Raw genomic sequence first — 23,299 nt, forward strand, 5'->3', positions numbered from 1 at the left:
TAGGCTAATTACACCTGCGAAAACAAGTGCATTGTAATCGGGAACGGGGGCTATTCTCATGCGCGAAGGACCGAATGCGCGAAAAATCTTGTGTGCGAAAAACCGAAAACAAAATTAGCCGAAAGTCAATTTTTAAAAGGAAGCAGTTGCCCTTAAATTAAAAAAAGTAAATGAAGAAACAGTTTGCTTCTTTCATTACGAAACCCTTGAAATGTAAAATTTGTATTGTGATCTCAATACCCCAGTCCCTGGAAATGTTTACTTTCTTTCCAAATTTTAGATTACTGATATCTGATTGGCTAATTTATATTTTCGCGCATTCGGACCTTCGCGCATGAGGGATTTCACCATCGGGAACTAGACTTTTTTTCCCCTTAAACAACTTTTCTTACAAATTTTCAACATGCTTTTTTATTGAATCTTAACAACTTCCAAGTCCCTTCTCACTTAGTCTAGAGGTAACGCGTCGCCTTCGCATCCTGAGGTCCGGGGTTAGGATCCCCGTCGGACTTTGTTTTATCATAATATATGCAATTGAAAGAAAAATTTTTGGTAAAAATTGATTTGTCGGATTTTCGTTTATCTGTTCAAGTTTTGTCGGCTTAGTATGTCGTCTAGCTATTTTTGATTGGAACAGTTCCTTGTTGATAAAAACATGTATATTAAATTTAAGGGATTCGCTCTTTTAACTTTTTTGAGACGATTTTCTAAAATTCTTGTTAAATTCTATTCTTTTGAAAACTTCGATTATCAAATTTTTAACCTAAACATCATTTTTCAACGCCTTAGAATTTTGGACAAATAAATTTTTTTTAGTCGATTTCTTTCGGCAATTCCTTTGAACTTTCGGGTCTTTCCCAAAGTAGCCTCCCAGCCTATTAAGAAGATAATACGTTTTTTATAGAACCACCTCACTGATTTAACTAATATGGGGGGACGGGGCTTTATTTTTATTTTGCTGGGGGAGGAACTATTATGAGAAATACTCGAAATTACGATTCACAAAGATGCCGATTGGTTTTTTCGTCAATCAAGGCGAAGTAAATGATTGGACCAAATGAGCAATCTCCCTCTAATTCAATTGTTGTTGTTGTTGTTGCCTAGGTGCCCGTAGTTTGGCCCTCCTCTTGTCCCTCATTTGTGGCTTCTTCTGTATCGAGTTGCAGGAAAGCAGCTGCTTCGATCGGGTTTTCCCAGAGTGCGTGGGGGGTGATTGTAGTCGGGTTTGCGCTGCACCTGAATAGGTGACCCGTTGTGTGGGTTTCTGAGTTGCACTGTGGGCATGTTTCTGGGGTTGATTCATCTAGTCTGTGTAGGTAGCTTTGTAGGAATGGGGAGTAGCCGCTCCGTAACTGGGCAAGGGTCCGTCTAGTACCTCTCGGCAGTCGTAATTCATCCTTGCTCAGTTTGGGGGCTGGTTCGTCGAGCACTTTGTTGTTGTCCCGGTTGTCTAGGGCGTCTTTGACCTCATTTGTGTGCACTTTTTTGAGGAGCCCTCTGTAGTCCTCTTCGGTAACGTGCGTGTCGTCGTCTTCTTCTGAATCGGATGTTTCGAGGAGTGCAGTGATGTACCTCTCGTACCTGCTGAAGAGCGTTTCCTTCATGTTTCTGGGCGGTTCCGGTCGGTCTAGCAGCCTGTTGCCAGGGTGTCCTTCGAGATGATGGGCTAGCTGGTGCTGGACTGCTTTCATACGAATATGCCGCCTGACAGGTAGAATTTTCGTCTCGTCGTGCAGGTGCTGGATAGCGGTCATCGTGGTGCATCCTGTGGCCACTCTTAGGGCTGAGTTTTGGACTTTCTGCAGCGTTTCTACGTGGGTCTGTGCAGCGATCGGAGTCCAGACTGGTGATGCGTACTCTAAGACGGGCCTGATGAAGGCTTGGTAGGCTACTATGAGGGTTTCCTTGCTCTGTCCCCAGGTAGTTCCTGCCAGCGCTTTCAAGATATTCACTCTGCTCCTTCCTCTAGCTGCGGCTAGTTTGCAGTGTGGGCCGAATGTCAGGGCTGTATCGAAGGTGACGCCTAGTATTTTTGGTGTTTTCGCTAGAATGAGGGCTTTCCCGTTGATCTTCACGTCTGGTGTGATTTTGTGTTCTTTGGTGCTGGGCGTGAAGAGCGTGACGGAACATTTCGGTGTTGAAATCTCCAAATCTCTAGAGTCTAGAAAATTGCAGAGCGTCGTCAGGTAGCTGTTGATGTCTTTGCTTAGTGTCTCTATGTCGGTCCCAAGGGCGAAAACTGTGAAGTCGTCAGCATAGGATACTAAGAAAATTGTCGGTGGAGGCATTGGAGCATCTGCCACGTAGAAATTGAACAGCGTAGGAGCCACAACCGATCCTTGTGGAACTCCAAATCTGACAATACGACTGCTTGACACCGTGTCTCTGAACAGTGTGCGGGCCTGTCTACCGTGCAGGTACGTGGCTAACCAGCGTACAAGTGCTCCTGGAAGCGTGGAATCGTTAATCAGCTTGAGGAGGGTAGCGTGACACACAGTATCGAAAGCTTTCGAGAGGTCTAATGCAACGAGAACAGTACGGGCAGCGGGTTTTCGTTGATTGAAGCCGTCTGTGATTACAGTTGATAGCTCATTGAGCGCTGTGACTGTTGAGTGTCGCGGTCTGAAGCCGTGTTGATGTTCTGCCGTCTTGAGGTGTTTCTGGAGTATCGGGAGAAGGCACTTCTCGAGTATCTTGACTGCGGGGCAAAGAAGTGATATCGGCCGGTACGAGGCACTCTCATTGGCGGGTTTTCCTGGCTTCAGTAGTGGAATAATGATAGAAGTCTTCCAGATGGCGGGTATTTGACTTCTTGAAATCGACAGGTTGAACGTGCTCGTCAGATGTTCTATGGCTTTGGGTCCCAGGTGTTTAAGATGGATCATTGTGATGCCATCTGGGCCTGTGGCTTTCGAGTTTTTCGCTTTCTTCAGTGCCTTGATCACCTGGGTTGTGGTGATTGTCGGATGGTCTTCGAGGGACCTGTTTTGGATACTCTTGGTGATGGTCCTGTAGGCTTGCGACGTCGTGTGGGGCCTCGGGGTGGTGAACTGCTTGTTGAATCTGTGTGCCAGGTCTTTTGCGGAGGTGAACGTCTTCTTCCTCTTTTTCCCCTTGAACTTGATAGGCTGGTTTCTCCGCTGTTTGCTCGTCTTGTTGTCCAGCGCTTTTATCGTCCTCCAAAGTTTTGCTGCGTCGGTCCGGTGGTCGAAACTGCTGACGAACTCCCTCCATTTGGCTGTTTTGCTCTGTCGGATGGCCATTTGAATGCGGTTGTTCAGAATCTCGATCTCCGGTGAAGTCGGGTCATGAGAGCGGATGTTGTCACGCTCGATGATCCATCTGGAAGCTGACTCCGGAAGCTGACTCCTGAATTCAATTCAGGGTGGAGATCGTTCACTTGGTTTGAAGCAATCTTTTTTAGCTAATCAGAATTGCAAGCTAGGTTACTGTTGAAGTTTGCAGCTCGCTTTCTGAGGGGTGATCGTTCATTTGGTTAATTTAGGGGGGGGGGGGGTTGTTTGGGTCAAAAGCGGCCAATATCCTAATAACTAGCGATTTTTTCGAAAATTTGGACCATACATTTTATACTGTCAAATCATTTTATCTGTTTTGCTGTGTAATTTGTAGCTGCTGGTTGTCTGTATCTGGCCTGCCGCAATGAGCAGATCCCCCTTCTTCTTCTGGACTTCAGTGACCAGCTGGAAGAGACGGTGGTTGACCTGAGTCAGATGTACATCAGGATAGCAAGGGAGTTGTGCATCAATCCACCCTCTGCTGATCCATGCATTTACATCGAACGATTCTGCGAAAAGTAAAAGGCCATTTTCATAATCCACGGCATATTTTTGTTCGACTTGCATGTAGTAGTTGTAGAAAACTTCAATTTCTGGCTAAGGGAACCATCGATCATAAAATTAATGAGAACAAATTATGGCCCTTCATTGAAAATAAAAACTTAAGAAAATTAAAAAATGAAATAAGACAAAATATATTGTTAAAGCAATGCATTGACGATATCTACATTTTAAATACCAGATACCGAATTGTAACAATTTTTCAGTGGATCGTAACATGTAGTTCATTCTATCCACATTAGTGTGTGTACATTCTTAATTTTTAAAAAAGTTTCATGCAACACAAAGATAATTAAATTGTCAAATGGTTAGCTAATAGAAACTTAATCTGAAATAAACATAAAATATTTCAAGAGATAAGCCTGAGTGAAAGACAAAATATAAAATGTGCATTACACGTTAATCTTTCGGCTAAAATATTTGTTTTCATTTTTCTTTTTTTAAACTTTTGATCTAGTTATGAGTTATATTGTGCTGATTGCATTTATCCGGACAAAAACATTAAACTAGAAACTTGAAACGCGTTTTTTTTTTCAAATTGGGCTGAGTTTAGTTCAGAAATGATGAAGACCAAACTTGCTTAAAGTAGAATTAATATAGTGAAATTTGTTTTGCGAAATTGGAGCCGAAAAATTTTACCCCAAAAATGGATCATTTTTGGCTTTTTTAGCCAATCAAAAAAATGCCAAATCTATTTGGTCGATCACTGACTTAATTATATCAAAATTAGCTTCTTACGTATCTCAACAAACTTTCAGAAGGATATAATCTCAAAAAATTGAGGAGTTCGTTCAAAAATTGTTTTTAAATAAAAAAACTGGTGTTTTATATAGTAAAAACAACCTTTTCTGTCTATCAAACAAAATTAAATTAATTTACACTTTGTTTTGGAGAATATATTCCTCTAAGTTTCTTGGGTTTTGGGATTCGTATGAGGCGAATTTTGATATAATTAGGTCAGTCATCGACCAAGTAGCTTTTGCGTAATTTTTGATTGACTAAATAAGCCAAAAATGATCCATTTGTGGAGTAAAATGTTGGGCCCGAATTTCGCAAAACATATTGCACCATGTTATTACTTTAAATTTTAAGAGAGTTTTGTTTTCATCATTTTTTAAACCTTTAATCAATCCAATTTGAGAAAAATGCGTTTGTAATTTGAGTTAAATGCGTTTTGTCCGGATAATTTAAATCAGCACTAGTATAAGGAACCACGTGTATAACACTATTGAATCGCTTTTGCTGTTCCAGATTGGATTTCGGTCAGGAGACGAAGGATGTGTCTATGACCTCGATGCGGATTCTCTCTCGCATGAAGAGGGACTGGATAGCCGCTGGCAGGAGACCTTTTGGTCTGTGCGGGGCCAGTATTTACATGGGTAAGAACAAACAAAAAAAAACAATCACTGAAACAGCTAGTTATAACTAGAGATGCAACCGGAATTGATTTTGCCGGAATTCCGGAACCGGAATTACTAACTGCCGGATTCCGGAATTCGTTTATAGTGCTGATGAATAATGATATGTTCCCGTTGCTACAACATCGAAGGGTCAAGATACAACCCAGCCAACTATTCAGATGGCGTTCCAGGCAACTAAAAAATGGAGTTTTCACCATGAAAATGCAAAAAAAATCCATGTGTTGATTGGCAAAATGATTGCAACTGACTGCCAACCACTGTCTATGGCTACGGATAGAGGATCCAGCAACGTCATCTCCGTTAAACGGAACAGACTGACTCCGGAGTTTTCGGGAAAATAGGATTTACTCCATGATAGCATTCCACTTTTGAATCAATAATTCAAATGTTTGAAAGTTCGTTTTTTTGATTGGAAATGATAGTAAAATTGAGCACAAAATTCCGGTATTTTCCGGTGTTTTTTTACCGGATTCCGGAACCGGAATTCACTGTAAAATCAGCCGGAATTCCGGAATACGGCGCATCTCTAGTAATAACTCATAGCTGTAATTTGAATTTTTAATTCAATTCAAGGCATCCGAAGCTTTGTGTTATAATACGTGGCCAAATTTTTTTTTCAAATTCAAGTCACACATTTCATTGCGCAGCTTATATTTTTGGATTTGAACAGTTTGACCTGTAATTAAAGAGCATTTGTTGTTGTTGCTGTTTTCCCCCAACAGAGGAGCGTGAAAAGCATGAGTGACTGCTTAGTTAGCGTTGCGATTATTACCCAGATAATTTTACCTGGTAGATTTGTTTAGAAATATTTTGGATTTTTCGCTCGTCCGCGAAGTACATGTTCGCTTCTGTTAAATATTCCAAGATGAAACTGGCGAGAAAAAAGTCAAGCTGCCGTATCATGCGAGGTGTTTGCTTAATTTCATCTTTATTGCAGGTGCTAAACTACATGGCTTTGACCGGAGTCTGGCGGAGATTGTGAAAGTGGTGGGCGCTCAAGCGGGCACAATGACCAAGAGGTTGAAGGAGTTCGCCAAGACAGCCTCCAGCAAACTGACAATCGAAGAGTTCTACTTGGTCGACCTTGAAGTAAATATGTAGATTGCACCAATTGTTTATTAAGATCAACCTTTTTTAAACATCAGTTTCTAACGCGCTCTATAGTTTTGTCAGTCTAAAGGTTCCCAAAAGATTGCTCTATTAAAAGCTTATATTGCTACTTGAGAAAAATTTCAACAGTTGCTCAGTCAAAAATGCTTATCGTTAATTTGTTTTCAAGGCAGGGTTGGGAAAACCAGGCAAAAAAAAACACGTTCTAAAGCAAAAAAAAACAGTGCTTTATTTACACTTGCGAAGCGAGTGTATTAGTACGAATCTTCTTTTTTTCCAACCTAAGTCGCAAATAATGGTGCCAATTTAAGGGCATCTTAAAGCTTTTTCATAGCATGAGCTTTGACATTTGAATAGTAGTAAGTTAACACAGTCGATGCGTTTTTAATTAATCAAGTTAAGCGAAAAAAGTTATTTATTTCAAACAACAACAACAACATGAAATTTCGATTTCAGAAATTTTCTAACTCAATATATCTCGCAATTTTTTCAGCTGCATAATTTATACGTAATGTTTTTAGCCACTTTTATATGCTACTGCTTTGCGATTTGTTCCATGCAAAGTTAGTGTGGATGCCTTCAGTTTGTTATATTCCAAATTATTAAATGCAAAATTGAGCATATACAAGGCAATTCATTAGCATATATAGCTGCTTTATTCGAGACTAGTGTTTGTCAGGTGTTACGCTTGCGTAGCTAAGTGGATAGTGTGTGAGACTCAAAATCTCTTGATTGCAGTAGGTTGCAGATCGAATTCTAAACCTAGCCGAGTTTTTGCTAATTCGAGGCTTATTTCTACTCTTTCTTATTTCACTTGATAGAGCTGCTTTTTGATCGTGTTCTCGCAAGTGTTTGCGAAGCGCAGCTTCGCCTCTGTGTTTAAAATGCTCGCTCTGCGGTATTAGAAAGATTTCACTCAACGACAGGAAATGACTTATGAAAAGTTAAAATACCTAATTGGAGGCTGAAAAATGTGGAAAACTTGAATTCTCTACCGCGAACTGACCAAACTGTGAAAAAAACCAATGAAGCATGTTTTTTAAGAGTAATGAGCGTTATTAAAAACGCGCTGTTGAATTAATTGTTTCGATTAAAAAAAATCTTTTTTCCACAGCACTATTCAAAGATAAGCTGCTGACACTCGTTACTGTAGATGATGATCGCATAGAATCTTCCAAGAGGTGTTTTGGTCTCTATTATCGGATTTTTTTTATTGAATAAAAGTCTGTAAATTCCCTCCTTCTGTGAATTTTTACATTTTTCACGTCCGATTGTAATGAAATTTGAGGTGCGCTCACATTAACAATAATCCAAACATATTCTCTCTACGGGTGAAGCCAGAAAAAATAGATGCACTCCACATCACGCAGATTTAATTTCAGGAGGAGCATGATCCGCCTTCATTCCACGAAATGCGCGCTAAACGCGGAATTAATTTCCCAGAGTTCAACGAGGAAGAGTTTCAGCGTCTGGACACAGAGATAGAACGTAATATTGAACTTTGCAAATCACAGAAGCACAGTCTTACCAAATTAGATTCTGTGCTCGGAAGGCATTCAGGTTAGTACAACTCATAAACTAGTGACATTATTGAATTTAAAAAAAAAACTTGAAAGATTAAGTATTTTTCATTTTCTGCTCATTGCGAGGTTGTGCATTTTATAGCAGCAATGGTACAAGTGCCTTGATATGGCTTTGTCTTAGCTTTATTATCAAATTAATTGATTTTTAAAAATTAATTTAGATGACTGGCGTATTGTTTAGGCTCGAGATTAAGAAACGTTATCAAATCCGAGTGAAGACTTTTTCGGGTTGCTATTTTTTTTTCTATAAAGGAAGTTTTCCGCGTGACAAAAATTCTTTCATTTGTATGCTTATTTTTGTCGGCTTAATTGCCACCCCGACGAATTTGCCTACGAATTAAGCCTTATTTGCTGCTTTTGAAAATCTTATAAATGTATTCCGGTTATGTGCTAATAATTGTCTTCCAAAAAATGTAGGCGAGTTTCTCGATATGTTAACTCTTGCTGTTACCAAGCGTTATTAAATTAGAATATAGTTTTTTTCGGGTTAACAACTTGTTTAGCAGAATCAGTTGGTATTTTCGTTCATAATGAACTCAAGTTTCTAAGCGGCTCCGGCACACTTAGTTTGAAGGTAACGAATACGCCTGGGACGGCAAAGTCCTGGGCTCGAATCTGACCAGGACCTGTTTCTTTTTTTTTCAAACGGGAAATTGTCCGTTTCAAAAAAATTGTCGGCTGATTATTTGTATGCTTATGTTTTATCGGCTTAGTTGCCACATCTTAGAATTGTTTGCTGTATGCAGTTTTCATTGTAGTTGCTTCTTAAGTTTTCTCTTGCTCCTGCAATTTGTAATTCTACTAACCTTGATTTCGTATATTTTCCTGTTTCTATTTTTTTCGCTTAAGAACTTTTTTGGCCTAAATAATTTCGGCTTAGATTTTATCGGCTTACTCGCCTATTTTTGAATCGTTCGAGGGAACCATAGCTTGTATGCTTTCATCCGAAATGAACAAAACGTTAAAATAGGATTTATAATTCCAAGTTTTTCTTGACAACAATCTGCTTAAAAACCTAGCACCAAACAGACTTAGTTAGTTTTTTTCAGTTTCAGGAGAAATTAGAAAATAAGTCTTGAGTCTCAAGCGGGTCTTTATAGCCTTTCAAAAGGTAATCGGTCAATCAGTTAACCATTTAATCCTAACTAGAACCGACCGCAAAGTTTTCAAACGTGCGCTCTTTGATTGCTAGTTGCCAGTTAATGGCCAATCAGTAGGCGAGCGTAAATTCATGCATTTATAAACAAAAGCAGGTGAATTTTTTTCTTTTGCTTTGTTTGTTTTTGTTCTGAATGTCGAAAAAAGTGACACTTATTTGTTCTCGGGGTATTATTTTTGTCCCTTCGATTTTTTAACTAGCCATTTTTGACGGAATTCTTTTTGAGTCAGCCAAAAGGTATCCCTGTTTTAACATCTTAAAAAAATTCTCCTATCTTAGAACTTCTTATAAAAACTTCTTTCAAAAATCAAAAAAAAAATTGCCGAAAAAGTGTTTCTATAATTTAAAAACAGGTAAAAATCAATGAAAGAAAATTTTCGTTTCTTTTCCAAATTTATGCATGTAAACCGTTTCAGAAAGTATTTTCTACGCTTGAGATTAGCAAGTGTTATCAAACTGGAATATATACTTTTTCGGATTAAAAACTAGTTTAACCGAATCACTTGAATCAATTAGTAGCTTGCTTTATTAATGAAGTTAATTTTTATGAAAATGTGGGTCCAGTAGTGTGGTGGTAAATATCAAAGAGCGGGGATATGTCGCGAAAGATCAAATGTTGGAATCCGAGACCATGCCAGTTTTTTTACGAGCCGATGAACATAGTTAAGACTCTTGGAAGAGTCGATGAGTTTTTCGTTTTTTTTTGCAGCAAATGTCTTAAAATTTATGCAGGCTCAAGTTTACTTTTTCGCGGTTTGACTTTTTAAATCCTTGCGATGAGCAAGGGTATTGCAATCGGGTACTGTACGTTTTTGTTTTTTGAATTTTTGACTTCGTCGCTTTCGGTTCATTTTTTGTTGGCTTAGTTTCCGCTTTGTTTTTATCATCCAACTACATCGCTTATTTGAATAAAATTTACGTAGGTTAAATATAATTTACGTAGGAAGGCTAAATACATTTTTGAATAAAGGTTGTAAATATACAACGTAATTTTTAAAACTTCTTGTTAATCAATTTTTCGACCAAATTTATCGCCTTTAATGCTCAATTTTTTTAAAAATAATAATTCTTTTTTTCTTCAATTATTTAACTTTTCTTTTTTGTTTTTTATTCAAGAGGCTAAATGTAAACTATGTAAATCATCAGCTTTATTACACGCTAAAATTTTCTCGTAAACAAACAAACAATATGATTTTTTCTGTCGGAAATTTTTTTGAATTTAGTTTTCAATTTTTCGGATTTATGGTTTCTGATTGTTTTTGTTCTGAAAATGCGTGCAGCTAGTCTTAGTTTTATTTAGTTTGGTGTGTTTTATGATCATAAAATTTGTTTGAAATTGATTCAATAGCAAATTGCTTTAATATGTCAAAAGTTTTTCTCGAAAAAATTGTTTATTTGGCATTTTTTTTGCATTTTTGACATGACTGTGTCTACGAAAGTATGGCGAGTGTCTTACGATATTAAAGAATTTGAATCTTTCCGGCTGTTAAGTTTTGAAAATAAAATTTGCTGTTTTTTATTTCCTCAAATAGCGTATTTTTTATTGCAAGTTTTCTCATAAGCTATTCAATTTTGATAAGTTTGATGCCTTTGGGATGTTTTTATAGATTATCGAATTTTTCATAGGTTTTCTGCAAGTTGTTTTTTTTTGGACAATTTTGTTTTCATTTTGCAGTCCTTTTGTTGAACTTCTGGTGTTTTAATTTCGTTTTTCATTTTAATTTGAGTTTGTAGCAAGCAGCGTATAGGGCCTTTTCTTTTACTCTAGTTTCCTGTAGGTTGTTTGGTTGTATGCAGGTTGTTTGGTTGTATGAATTAAGCAAAGATTTTGAATTCAATTAGGAATTTTTTGATTATTTGCCCGAGTTTTTTCTTATGTTTTCCGTCTTTTTATGAGAAAGAAGTGGAAGACTTTGTGTAGCCCCAATCCTTCTTATGTTTTAGGCAAATGATTTCTATAAGAATTAAAATAAGATTTTTCTTCGTTTTTTGTCTACGTTTTTTTCAATAGATTTTTTTCTTACTTTTCGTTTGAAACCTATGTTTTGAACTTTGACATTTTGTATTGCAAGAGATGCAAAACTCAGCTTCGCCTCTGTGTAAAATATCAAATACGTACCTCCAGCTTTAGGTGGGCTTTATTTATTTTTTATCGAGACAAACGAAAGTTTTGGTCCCCCAATTTTTTTTAAAACATTTTGAATTTTTTTCGGCGTTTTTTATTTGTTGTATTGGAAGTGACGCAAAGCTCCGCTTCGCCACTGTGTTACACTTGCGACAGGAAATGTCTAGTAATCATGATTTATACTGTTATTCCTGTAAACAACTTCTTTGACAAATCTGTAAGAAATTGAACTTGCTTTATATTCATTTTTAGAAACATCCAGGATTTTTCACACTCTGAAATGACAATGTTGTCTTTGAATCCTAAGGTTATGGGTTCGATTTCCGGCCGCACCTTGTTTTGTTTCAGTATTTATAAAATTGTAAAAAATAATCCGGAAAAAACTGAATTGTCGGACTTTCGTTTGTCTTTATGTTTTGTCGGCTTAGTTGCCAAATTGCGGGGTTTTCTTGTAGAAATTTTGCAAGTGTTTTTGTTGTGTTCTTGTTCTTACACTCGCAAGCTTGCGAATGCAATGTATATTTACGAACCTTTTTTTGCTAACCTAGCTTGCAATAAAAGTATTGCTTGAAAGTTTAGTGTTCACTGATTTTTGCTATAATCACGGTCTGTAGCATTGGAGATTTTATAGCCTCTGTTCTCTGCTTTGTTTGTGGCTAGTATATGTGATTTATTTAGCGCCCGTTGGTTTGTGCGTGAGACTCATAATCTCCAAGTCGCAGATCGAATCCGAAACGTAGCCGAGTTTTTACTAATTCGAGGCTTGTTTCTAATTTTTCTTATTGCAATTTAAAGAGCTGCTTTTTGTCGTGTTCTCGCTAGTGTTTGCGAAGACACTTATTATTTAACTTTTCTTTTTTTTTTTTTTCAAGAGGCTAAATGTAAACTATGTAAATCATCAGCATTATTACACGCTAAAATTTTCTCGTAAACAAACAAACAATATGATTTTTTCTGTCAGAAATTTTTTTGAATTTAGTTTTCAATTTTTCGGATTTATGGTTTCTGATTGTTTTTGTTCTGAAAATGCGTGCAGCTAGTCTTAGTTTTATTTAGTTTGGTGTGTTTTATGATCATAAAATTTGTTTGAAATTGATTCAATAGCAAATTGCTTTAATATGTCAAAAGTTTTTCTCGAAAAATGTTTATTTTGCATTTTTTTTGCATTTTGACATGACTGTGTCTACGAAAGTATGGCGAGTGTCTTACGATATTAAAGAATTTGAATCTTTCCGGCTGTTAAGTTTTGAAAATAAAATTTGCTGTTTTTTATTTCATCAAATAGCGTATTTTTTATTGCAAGTTTTCTCATAAGCTATTCAATTTTGATAAGTTTGATGCCTTTGGGATGTTTTTATAGATTATCGAATTTTTCATAGGTTTTCTGCAAGTTGTTTTTTTTGGACAATTTTGTTTTCATTTTGCAGTCCTTTTGTTGAACTTCTGGTGTTTCAATTTCGTTTTCATTTTAATTAGAGTTTGTAGCAAGCAGCGTATAGGGCCTTTTCTTTTACTCTAGTTTTCCTGTAGGTTGTTTGGTTGTATGAATTAAGCAAAGATTTTGAATTCAATTAGGAATTTTTTGATTATTTGCCCGAGTTTTTTCTTATGTTTTCCGTCTTTTTATGAGAAAGAAGTGGAAGACTTTGTGTAGCCCCAATCCTTCTTATGTTTTAGGCAAATGATTTCTAAAAGAATTAAAATAAGATTTTTCTTCGTTTTTTGTCTACGTTTTTTTCAATAGATTTTTTTCTTACTTTTCTTTTGAAACCTATGTTTTGAACTTTGACATTTTGTATTGCAAGAGATGCAAAACTCAGCTTCGCCTCTGTGTAAAATATCAAATACGTACCTCCAGCTTTAGGTGGGCTTTATTTATTTTTTATCGAGACAAACGAAAGTTTTGGTTCACCTAGTTTTTTTTAAACATTTTGAATTTCTTTCGGCGTTTTTTATTTGTTGTATTGGAAGTGATGCAAAGCTCCGCTTCGCCACTGTGTTACACTTGCGACAGGAAATGTCTAGTAATCATGATTTATACTGTTATTCCTGTAAACAACTTCTTTGACAAATCTGTAAGAAATTGAACTTGCTTTATATTCATTTTTAGAAACATCCAGGATTCTTCACACTCTGAAATGACAATGTTGTCTTTGAATCCTAAGGTTATGGGTTCGATTTCCGGCCGCACCTTGTTTTTTTTCAGTATTTATAAAATTGTAAAAAATAATCCGGAAAAAACTGAATTGTCGGACTTTCGTTTGTCTTTATGTTTTGTCGGCTTAGTTGCCAAATTGCGGGGTTTTCTTGTAGAAATTTTGCAAGTGTTTTTGTTGTGTTCTTGTTATTACACTCGCAAGCTTGCGAATGCAATGTATATTTACGAACCTTTTTTTGCTAACCTAGCTCGCAATAAAAGTATTGCTTGAAAGTTTAGTGTTCACTGATTTTTGCTATAATCACGGTCTGTAGCATTGGAGATTTTATAGCCTCTGTTCTCTGCTTTGTTTGTGGCTAGTATATGTGATTTATTTAGCGCCCGTTGGTTTGTGCGTGAGACTCATAATCTCCAAGTCGCAGATCGAATCCGAAACGTAGCCGAGTTTTTACTTATTCGAGGCTTGTTTCTAATTTTTCTTATTGCAATTTATAGAGCTGCTTTTTGTCGTGTTCTCGCTAGTGTTTCCGAAGAGCAGCGTCGCCTCTTTGATTATAAATTTAATAGCCCTGACTTTGTATATTTTATTTTTTGTTTTTTCTTTCGCTTAAAACCTTCATTCGGCTTAAATGTTTTCTGCTCATGTTTTTTCGTTTTATTTGCCGTGATTTGTGTGTTTGTGTGGCTTCAAGGGCAAAAAACAATTGATTAAAAATGAGGTAGCTTACCCTGCCAAAGTTCAAAGTCTTAAAATTGAATCTTAGAAAAAGTTTGTTTATCTACTTTTTTATGGCATTTTTTTGTTTTCGTCTCAATGAGCGTCTTAGAGCGGCTGTTTTTTTGCCAAATGAATGCTTTGTTGGCTTACTGGCCACTTGTTCAAAAAAGTCTTATTTAACACTGCTCGTTGTGTTTCTGGACTATTTTTCCGAAGTTTTTTTTTCTTCATTTCATAATCTTATTTTTGCGAAGAATTTGTTAGTTCCATTTCTTCTGACATTCGCTAGCTTTGCCTCTGTGTGAATAAATTTCGCTGTCCTTTCATCTGAGAAAATTTTAACGCTTGCTATAAGTTAGCTTTCTCAAATGGGAACATATTAAATCGGGGAAAAACTTGAAATCAAAATTCGGGTAAAAATCTTGTTTTTACAGAATCATTGATACAATTAAATGCTTTGCTTATAAATGTTACAATTTCGGTAAAAATTGAATTTTCTGACTAATGTATTTGCTATTTTTCCTGCGTAAATTTTATAGCACGGAGTTTTCCAGAAGTTATTACTGGGTTAAAATGGCATTTTTCAATTTCATAATAGTGCAGGTGATTGAGTTCCAGTGTTTTTTTTTATGTAGTTTCCGTATTTTTTTTTGCTAAATTTTTTCAGATTTTTTTTAATTTTCGTTTTGTTAATTTACTTTTGTTGCGTTACTATAAGAAATGAAATCAATGGACTCCGTTTTTTACCTCCACTTATTAATTATGACTTTTCGCGTGTTGAACTGTTTTGTTGTTTTTTAGGTAGGTTGTACAGAAAAGAAGATGGAACAAGTGAAGGTTTATCGAATGGGGAGAAGTCAGGCAAAGAAGTGGATCTGTCTGACTTGATGGGCTTGCCAAAGGTAATGATGATTGATTTGATTGTTTAACAGACAAAACACATGCAAGCCTGATTTATGGGGTAAAAAAGATGATACATTTTCTAAAAGGGCCAGCCTATGAGCTGTTGAGATCTTATGGGTGATCCGCTGCTCTACTCCTGATAAAATCCTTCACTCATTTTTTGGTTAATTTCTTCTCTGAGAAATGATGCATCACCCTCTAAAGCAACGGGCATAGATCACGATGAGCCTCGAATCACAGGCTTTTGTTTGAGAGAAGCAGGCTTTATCAACGTAGCCGGCGGTTCTAATTTGAACCGCTCCATAATCTTTAAGTGATCTTCATCTGATATGTTTATCTGCATTTAATAAGACGAATTGGGCCTTGCAACGACAATAGACAATAAATTGATAGTACAGAATAATTTGGCAACTTTCTGATTTAGAAAGGCACGCGAATCTTGAAACTTAATGTAATGGTTCTGTTTCTCTTTGTTAATTAATTTCTTAAATCTCCAGAGATAATATGTGTCGTCTTATTTGCCGGACGCCACATAAGCCAAATATTCTTTTATGTTATCATAAAGCTAAAACCAACAAAATTGACATTTTTTGAACATAAGTGGCTAAAAAGGTGGACAAAAACGATAACTTTGTAGCTGATATCAATTGAAATTTTCATTTCAATAGTAATAAATAGCGTGAAGGAGAGCTAATCAACAACTTACAGTATGATTACGTTCAATTCTGACAAAAATAGTTTGCTAGATAAAATTCGAGTCTGATCTGCTCATTAGTTGTACAATTTAAGACGATTTATACACGAGGGAAAGGACCAACATACGAAATGTTCATGTCATTGTAGAGAACCGCTGTCGTTCTTTCAAGTTACCGTAAATTTTTAGTGATTATTCTTTGCTGGGTAGTCTTTCATCAACCTCAAGCAATTATCAGGGATCCTGGTGGGTCTCGAACCTCCTATCTTATGATTGACAAGCGGTAACTTGAGTCTTTTCACCACCGCTCTCCTTTATTTAGGACACATTGAGTGCAGTGGATGGAGGCATCGAGGGAGTGACCGATCTGATCAAGAATGCCATGCATCCAGAGGCAGGGGAGGAGGAGCAGGAGGACGAAGGCACTGGATATCTGCCGGTGACCTGTGCCAGTCTCGGAATTGACCCCCTCAATGCTCAGGTCAGTTGACCGAATTCGACACCTTTTGTCACCCACACTTCTCATTCCTCCTTAAACTAAGTGGAACATTTGGCCACTGTAGAAAAAAGATGAGCATTATCTTCTTTCCTTAAATTTCAAGGTTTGCTGTGAGTGATGTTGAACGTTTCTTGATTGCATTCTATAAAAAGTCACTTGGTTCAATTTGGCGGTAGATAAATTGACTTCTAGTTCTGTACGTGATGATGACACGTGACAGCCTCTCACATACTTTGCCCCTGTTTCTTACTAATAACTGCCTCTCGGTTAACGAAATGAATTTTCTCTCTATTAGATCGTGTCGTTTTTTTCCTTTGTGTTTTGCTGGTTTTTTTTAGAGTACGGTAAACTAATTGTTATGTTTGCCATAAGCAGGAGTGTTTGCCACCGGGTAATAGACTTTTTTCATGTTAACAACTTGGTTCAAAGAATATCCAAAATTAGAAATGGTAAATTTACTTATGTAGTACATGTAGAGCTGGTGGGTGCTTGCTATTTAGTTTGGATATTGCGTGCTTGCTATTAGGATGTATATGCTACATCTTGCAGTGTGATTTTTTCTGGTCCAATGGGATGATTTTGATTTAACTCTGACAAAATAGTTTAAAAGCTTCAAATCAAAGTCTCCGGCTTGTATAGAAAAAACTTTAAAAAAACTATGTTTCTTTGTTTCATTTTCTGAAAACTAGGTCTTGTTACTACATACAAGGCTCCGGTTCTCAATAAGTTCGTATGATTTTGAACATTCAAATAGTCTTATATTTCATGAAATCCAAATAACATGCTTGGTTTGTTACTATGCATTAAGTTGTGACAGCTTAGATATATTTTTATCAAGAGTCGATGAACGTAGTTCAGGCTCTTTTATAGGTCGTGATGATTTTTTTTTGTTTTTTTTTTCAGGAAAAGTATTTAAAAAATTTTCAGGTGCAAGTTAATTTTTCCGCGGTTTGACTTTGATTTCATTTTAAGTTTAGTTAATTTCCTTTCTTTACACAAGCAAAGCTTCTCTGATAGTATGATCTCTCTTTTTTTCCGAGCTAAGAGGCAAAAAATATTACTTTTTCGTATACTAGTTAAAATGCGTCCGCTTTATAAATTGAGGCATGTTAGTTGGTAAATTTTTTTTTTAAATCGACTGGTACTGCTAATGCGTGATTATTGGCTTGCATCACTTAGAAATTATGTAGAATCAAAGTCTTACTCGTTCAGTTTTTCCCAGTAGCGTTATCGGTCAGAATTTTGCTTGTGTATGCGAAGTGCAACTTCGCCTCTGTGTAAAAGGAAGGCAATCTCCACTATCGAAAAGCGAAAGAGTAGAAGTCACGAAAAACTTGATCGACTTCTTTCTTCAAAAATGAATTTTAATTATCGGTTTTCACAGCGAAATAAAAATTTCTTCATCGATCCAGTTTTCTCAAATTTTGTTAGTTTTATCAAAAAAAATATCAATATTTATTTGTTCTTGAAATTCAAAGAGCTTTGAGGCCATATATTTCTTGATTTCTAATTAGAAAATAGGAGTTTTTTTAAAAACAAGTCAGTGTTTTTTTTTCTGTTTACTTGCGTTCATTTACTTTTTTCCAGCTGTCTATTGGCTTTGTTTTTAATTTCAAAAATTGAGAAAAAAAATCAATAACTTAGAAATCTTTTATGTATCCGTGTTTGTTAATGAATGAAGTGATTTTTTTAAAGGCAGTGTCTTCTTTTCTTGCTTTTTGTCCAGGTAAAAGTCGTAAATTATTTCACGCTCAAATGGTTTTTTTAGGGTGCGACTTTGTAATTTATTTTCAAAATCATTTGTTAAAATGAGGGCAAATTAGGCTGTCCAATTATTTCACGCTCAAATGGTTTTTTTAGGGTGCGATTTTTTAGGGTGCGACTTTGTAATTTATTTTCAAAATCATTTGTTAAAATGAGGGCAAATTAGGCTGTCCAATTATTTCACGCTCAAATGGTTTTTTTAGGGTGCGATTTTTTAGGGTGCGACTTTGTAATTTATTTTCAAAATCATTTGTTAAAATGAGGGCAAATTAGGCTGTCCAATAAATGAATTTCCAATTGGCGCAAAAAGTGTGGTTGAATATAAATAGTTCCGAAAGTACTTCTGAATAACGAAAATATATTTTTGATCAGCTTTCAATGAAATGGGTTAGTTTTATGGAATACGTTTCAAATATAAGAGATTCTTGAAATCCTTGGAGCTTTAACGTGTTATGTGTTTGTCTGCGAAAGTCGAAACATGTTTTAAAGTCAATAATTTTTTGGTTTTCCTTGTTCATTGACGCATTTCCATCTGGCCGTTGGCTATGTTTATTTTTGCTTACGTTTTTCGTTTTGTTCATGTTGACAACATTTAACAGCATCATTAAACATTTGGTATCACGGTTTGTATTGAATTCTAGTTCAATTACTGTTCGATTCTTTTTCGGCTTAAACGGTTGCGGCATGCATTATATCTGTTCAGTTGCCCCCTATCACATCGTTTGACAATCGAAAAATGATTTATGCGTTTGTGCGTGCTTCAGGGAGCAATTAAAACGTAGAAGTTTAAAAAATTAGCCCAATAAGCAATAGTATGGCTTATCATTCCGTCTCATCCTTGTCTACCACAGTTTTACTTAACTTTTGCCTCGTTACTGCTCGTTAAAGAATGTCTCAATGCTAGTTTGACGCTGTAAATCATGTGTCTCGGCCAGATTCCTCAGATTGGTTTTCATTTGAGACAAACGTATGAAAATTTTGTGCGAGGCTGTTACTGTTTTTCGACATTTTTTTCTACTCAGTGAAATTGTCTCATTTTCTTTGAGCTAGCTGCTGAGGGTTCTTTGAGCTAGTTGTCATGGTATGTTCGTGGTATATTTGATTGAGACTTCAATCAATGGATTATGATTGTTTTTTTTCTGTCGAGAGAGCATAATAACATAACAACCAAACGGATTTGGTAGAACTGTATACAGCTGATTACAAAGGAACTTGTTGTAGAATGGTGAAGACGTACTTGATCGACATTATGTATCCTCCAATCGTAATGGGGAAGAAGGAGGCGACAAAACAAAAGCTGAGGAGTTGTTCATTGACGACTTGGATGATATGGAATTGGACTCGTATATTTTGAGCCAGGAAGAATCAGAGAGAAAAGTGAGTGAAGTTATGACGCGACGAGTTTTTTGTGTTATTTTATTATGAGTGGTTGGTGTTCATAATTTGCCACAATAGAATATAGCCACCAAATCAAGGTTTGGAAAGCAACTGGATTACTATAGCATGAGTTGTTATGTTAGTTAAAACCTATATAAAAGAATTGTGCTGATATATTAATAGTTCATTTATACATTGAACCATATTATAAATTTTACTGATAGGCCATTCTATGGGCTGCTGCCTATGGCCCTTTCATGGAACAAAGGGCAGCAAAGAAGAAGCTGAAGGAAGAGTTGAAAGAACAGAATGCTGCGGGAAATAAGAAACGGGCACCCAAACCGCGAAGTCAGGCAAGTAATTGGTATTTAATAGTCATAGACTCTTATTAAATGTTAAACAACCAATTGATTTATCACTTATTTAGATCTGGTAGTTTTTCAGGAGAACGTTTTGAAAATGTTTCGTGCTCAATTTTCTTTCGCGGTTTGACTTTCGATTTACTTTTGAGTTCAATTTAAACTCTTCTGCTAAACGAATGCAAGTTACGCTCGCCAATTATGAAAGGGCAAAGGGTGCGAAAATTACCTAGTGTTTCAGTTTCCTCTGATTGGGTTAGTGGTATGACAAAATTTTCAATCCTTGAGATTAGCAGTGCAATCGGGTAAAAAGAGTTACTTCCTCTAGACATTTTTGCTAACAGTGGTGAAAATAAAAAATGGAATTTTACTGAGGTGCGCACTTGGATGCCATATAGGTAATAGAGGTATGTTATTTTGATGCTTGCGATAAAGCATATTTACATTGTGGATTATTCTTTTCCAAAACTTATATATATATATATATTGTAGGATTTCGGCTTATTGGGTGGGTGTCGCTTTTATTTCTGTTGGCTTCTTAAGTGTTAGTGAGCGAAGTTATCTATTTTTTTCTAGGTCGTGTTGTTTTTTCACCTGATTAACTATTTAGTTCAGGAGTCCTAATTTTGCTTACGTTGAAATTCGATTTTTTGCTATTGGAAGTGACTGGCAATCAACACCTAGTTTTTTTTCCTCCTAAACAACTTTTCTTACAGGCGACAGGTCAGGGGTTCGAATCCCGTCGGGAATTTGTTTTCTTTTCCATCTTGCATTTATTTAAATATATATGTATACAATGTTTTTTCTTGAACCTCGACACCTCTCAGGCCCCTTTTCATTTGGTCCAGAGGTAATGCATGCGGCTTTGGTTCATACGTTCTAGGGTTCGAGTCGCGGCTGGTCCTTTTTTTTCCAATGAGTGGAAACATTTTTTAAGCAAATTGTGGGATTATCGTTCGTATGCTTATTTTTTGTCGGCTTATGTTCCAATGCATGGAATTTCTTCCGAGCATCTTTTAATTCATTTTTTTGCACTTCTAACTATTATTGAAATTCGAACTGTAGTTTGTAAGTTTACGAACTTTGATTTTGTATAATTATCTTTTTTTTGCTTGAATGGGTTCGATTTTTGCTATATTGACTTATTTAATTCTATTTACGCCGTTTAAAAAGCAAAAATAGATGGCAATCAAGACCTAGTGTTTTCCCGTAAACAATTTTAGTGCTATTGTGTGTTTCAAAGAATAGGGCGCGTAAATTATAGCTCAAAATTTTCTGTGACATCATTTCCTTTTCGGCTCACTTGGTGTCTACCCAAATAATGTCGGCTTAGGTGCCACTCTGCAAATGATTTTGAACGCTGATTTGAAACTGTACCGTTGCTTCGTGGCGTATTTTTTTAAAAGTTAAGCGCATTTTGGACAAATTTATCAATTTTTTTTTCCGAATTAATTTTTTTTGACTTAGTTGCCTTCGTCTCATTGTCTGTCTGATAATTTACAATGCTATCTTTGTGATGTATCGAAAGTGTTGCGAAGCTCCCCTTTGTGTTTACTCTAGTGTTTACTCTAATGCTTTGTGTTTACTTTAATGCTTTCTGTTTACTCTAAAAAAAGAATTAATTTTTTTAAAGTTAAGCGCATTTTGGACAAATTTATCAATTTTTTTTCCGAATTAATTTTTTTGACTTAGTTGCCTTCGTCTCATTGTCTGTCTGATAATTTACAATGCTATCTTTGTGATGTATCGAAAGTGTTGCGAAGCTCCGCTTTGTGTTTACTCTAGCAATTTGAACGCTGATTTGAAACTGTACCGTTGCTTCGTGGCGTATTTTTTTAAAGTTAAGCGCATTTTGGACAAATTTATCAATTTTTTTTCCGAATTAATTTTTTTTGAGTTAGTTGCCTTCGTCTCATTGTCTGTCTGATAATTTACAATGCTATCTTTGTGATGTATCGAAAGTGTTGCGAAGCTCCGCTTTGTGTTTACTCTAGCAAATTTTAGTGAGCTTTAGTTTACTAGTACGACTGTTCTAGTTTGAAAATATTGGTGCCACTTTTGGTGGCACCTTCACGGCTTTTTGATAGCATGTGCTTGGACACTCGAATACTAAAAAGTTTACACATTTGATGCATTTTAAGTTTATCAAATAAACTGATAAAAAGCTATTTGTTTCAAAGAACGTAAGAATCATAAAAACTCGATTTCAGAAATTTGACAAACTTCGCCTCTTTGTTAAAATTCTATTTAAATTAATTTGCTATAAAAAGGGCAAATGGCGCTCCGCTATGCCCAAAGAGTAAGTGGTGCCTCGGCGTAAATTGTTGCTGTAAATATTAGCGTAGTTTGATAGTACGATGCAACTCTCTTTTCCTAAGTCGCAAATAAAAGTGCTACTTTTGGTGGCTTTGTAGAGTCAGTAGGCTGCTTTAGCCGCATAATAACTTGTGCGCTGAAATTTTATGAGTAATAAGTTAATTTAGTTGAAGCTTCTAATGCGATTTATACTTCTATATCAAATCAACCTTTTAAAAATTCCTTTCAATCATTTTACTTTTTAGGAAGGCTATGCTCGCCCAAGCAAGAAGTTGAAGACAGATCGGCCTGCAGCTACAGCGAACGAGGCGATTGACAATATCATTAAGCAAAAGAACATATCGGAGAAAATCAACGTCTCTGTTCTTCAGAATTTGAGGATCGAAAAGTTGAATTCAAATGCCAGCGAGACTTCATTGACAAATGGAAGTTCGGGTGCATTCGGAGAGCCGAGACAAGAGTCATCGACGTCGTCCTTGTCGCAAATGACGTCGGGTAAAATTGCTTCACGACTGGCTAGTGCCTTCCGTAAAAACGGAGCTCGGCCTGGCTCAAATGTAAACAAATGTAGTAAACTTAATTCGCCAGGTATGTCTTCCGCCTCAAATGCTCTGGCTAGTTCAGTGGTTTTGAAGAAGTCGCCAAGTAAGGAACCGCCTGTTCTGAAAGAGTTCGACATGTTCGCCAAAAAGTAGAACAATAAATTTTGTTCTTGTAGTAAATATTGTGCTGTTGAAATCAAATCCATTTCAGTGCAATTTGAAATGAAACTTAAGTTCTATAAAAATTTAGCCTATGTGAGGTTTCTCATATTTAATATTTCGAAATTTAAATTGTACTTTAGTCAAGTTAAAGTTGTTTACTTACTTGTGGTTGTTTACTATTTCTATAATCATTTATATATTGATTTATACACCGAAGTAGACCAATGAAAGCAATTGTTTTTTTTTATTATTGCTTGATACAAATCTTAAACTTGAATCCAATGGGTTTAGTGACCGAATGGGGGACTCGAACCAAATGTGTTAGTAGATATCAGGGGCGGATTTAGGGTCACCCACTCACCGCCTTTAGTGTCGCTCTTTTGGTACAAATTAACCACACTCATTTGGGCCTGCTAGCCTTAAAGAAATGGACCTTGCGGCTGATTTTCTCAGTAATGATGGCTTTAACTAATGGAGGTATTGATGATTAAGGAGTGTTCGAAAAACATCATCAACGTTTTTAAAAACTGTAATACCTTGCGAACTTCTTTA

At 36.1% G+C, this 23,299-nt stretch overlaps 1 protein-coding gene across 1 annotated transcript in view; it reads left to right on the top strand.

The window, feature by feature from the left end:
- Positions 1-22,972, top strand: part of LOC134853999 (transcription factor IIIB 90 kDa subunit-like) — a 33,824-nt gene extending 10,852 nt beyond the window's left edge. Inside the window, exons 4-12 of the mRNA XM_063870055.1 lie at positions 3,631-3,814; positions 5,109-5,236; positions 6,216-6,367; positions 7,771-7,948; positions 14,933-15,033; positions 16,051-16,209; positions 19,213-19,368; positions 19,593-19,725; positions 22,293-22,972. Of these exons, the coding sequence (XP_063726125.1) occupies positions 3,631-3,814; positions 5,109-5,236; positions 6,216-6,367; positions 7,771-7,948; positions 14,933-15,033; positions 16,051-16,209; positions 19,213-19,368; positions 19,593-19,725; positions 22,293-22,738 (1,637 nt within the window). The 3' untranslated portion in view covers positions 22,739-22,972. The remainder of the gene's footprint in view (positions 1-3,630; positions 3,815-5,108; positions 5,237-6,215; positions 6,368-7,770; positions 7,949-14,932; positions 15,034-16,050; positions 16,210-19,212; positions 19,369-19,592; positions 19,726-22,292) is intronic.
- The last annotated feature ends 327 nt before the right edge of the window (positions 22,973-23,299 follow it).

This window comes from Symsagittifera roscoffensis, chromosome 9 (assembly GCF_963678635.1).
Source record: "Symsagittifera roscoffensis chromosome 9, txSymRosc1.1, whole genome shotgun sequence".
NCBI lineage: Eukaryota > Metazoa > Xenacoelomorpha > Acoela > Convolutidae > Symsagittifera > Symsagittifera roscoffensis.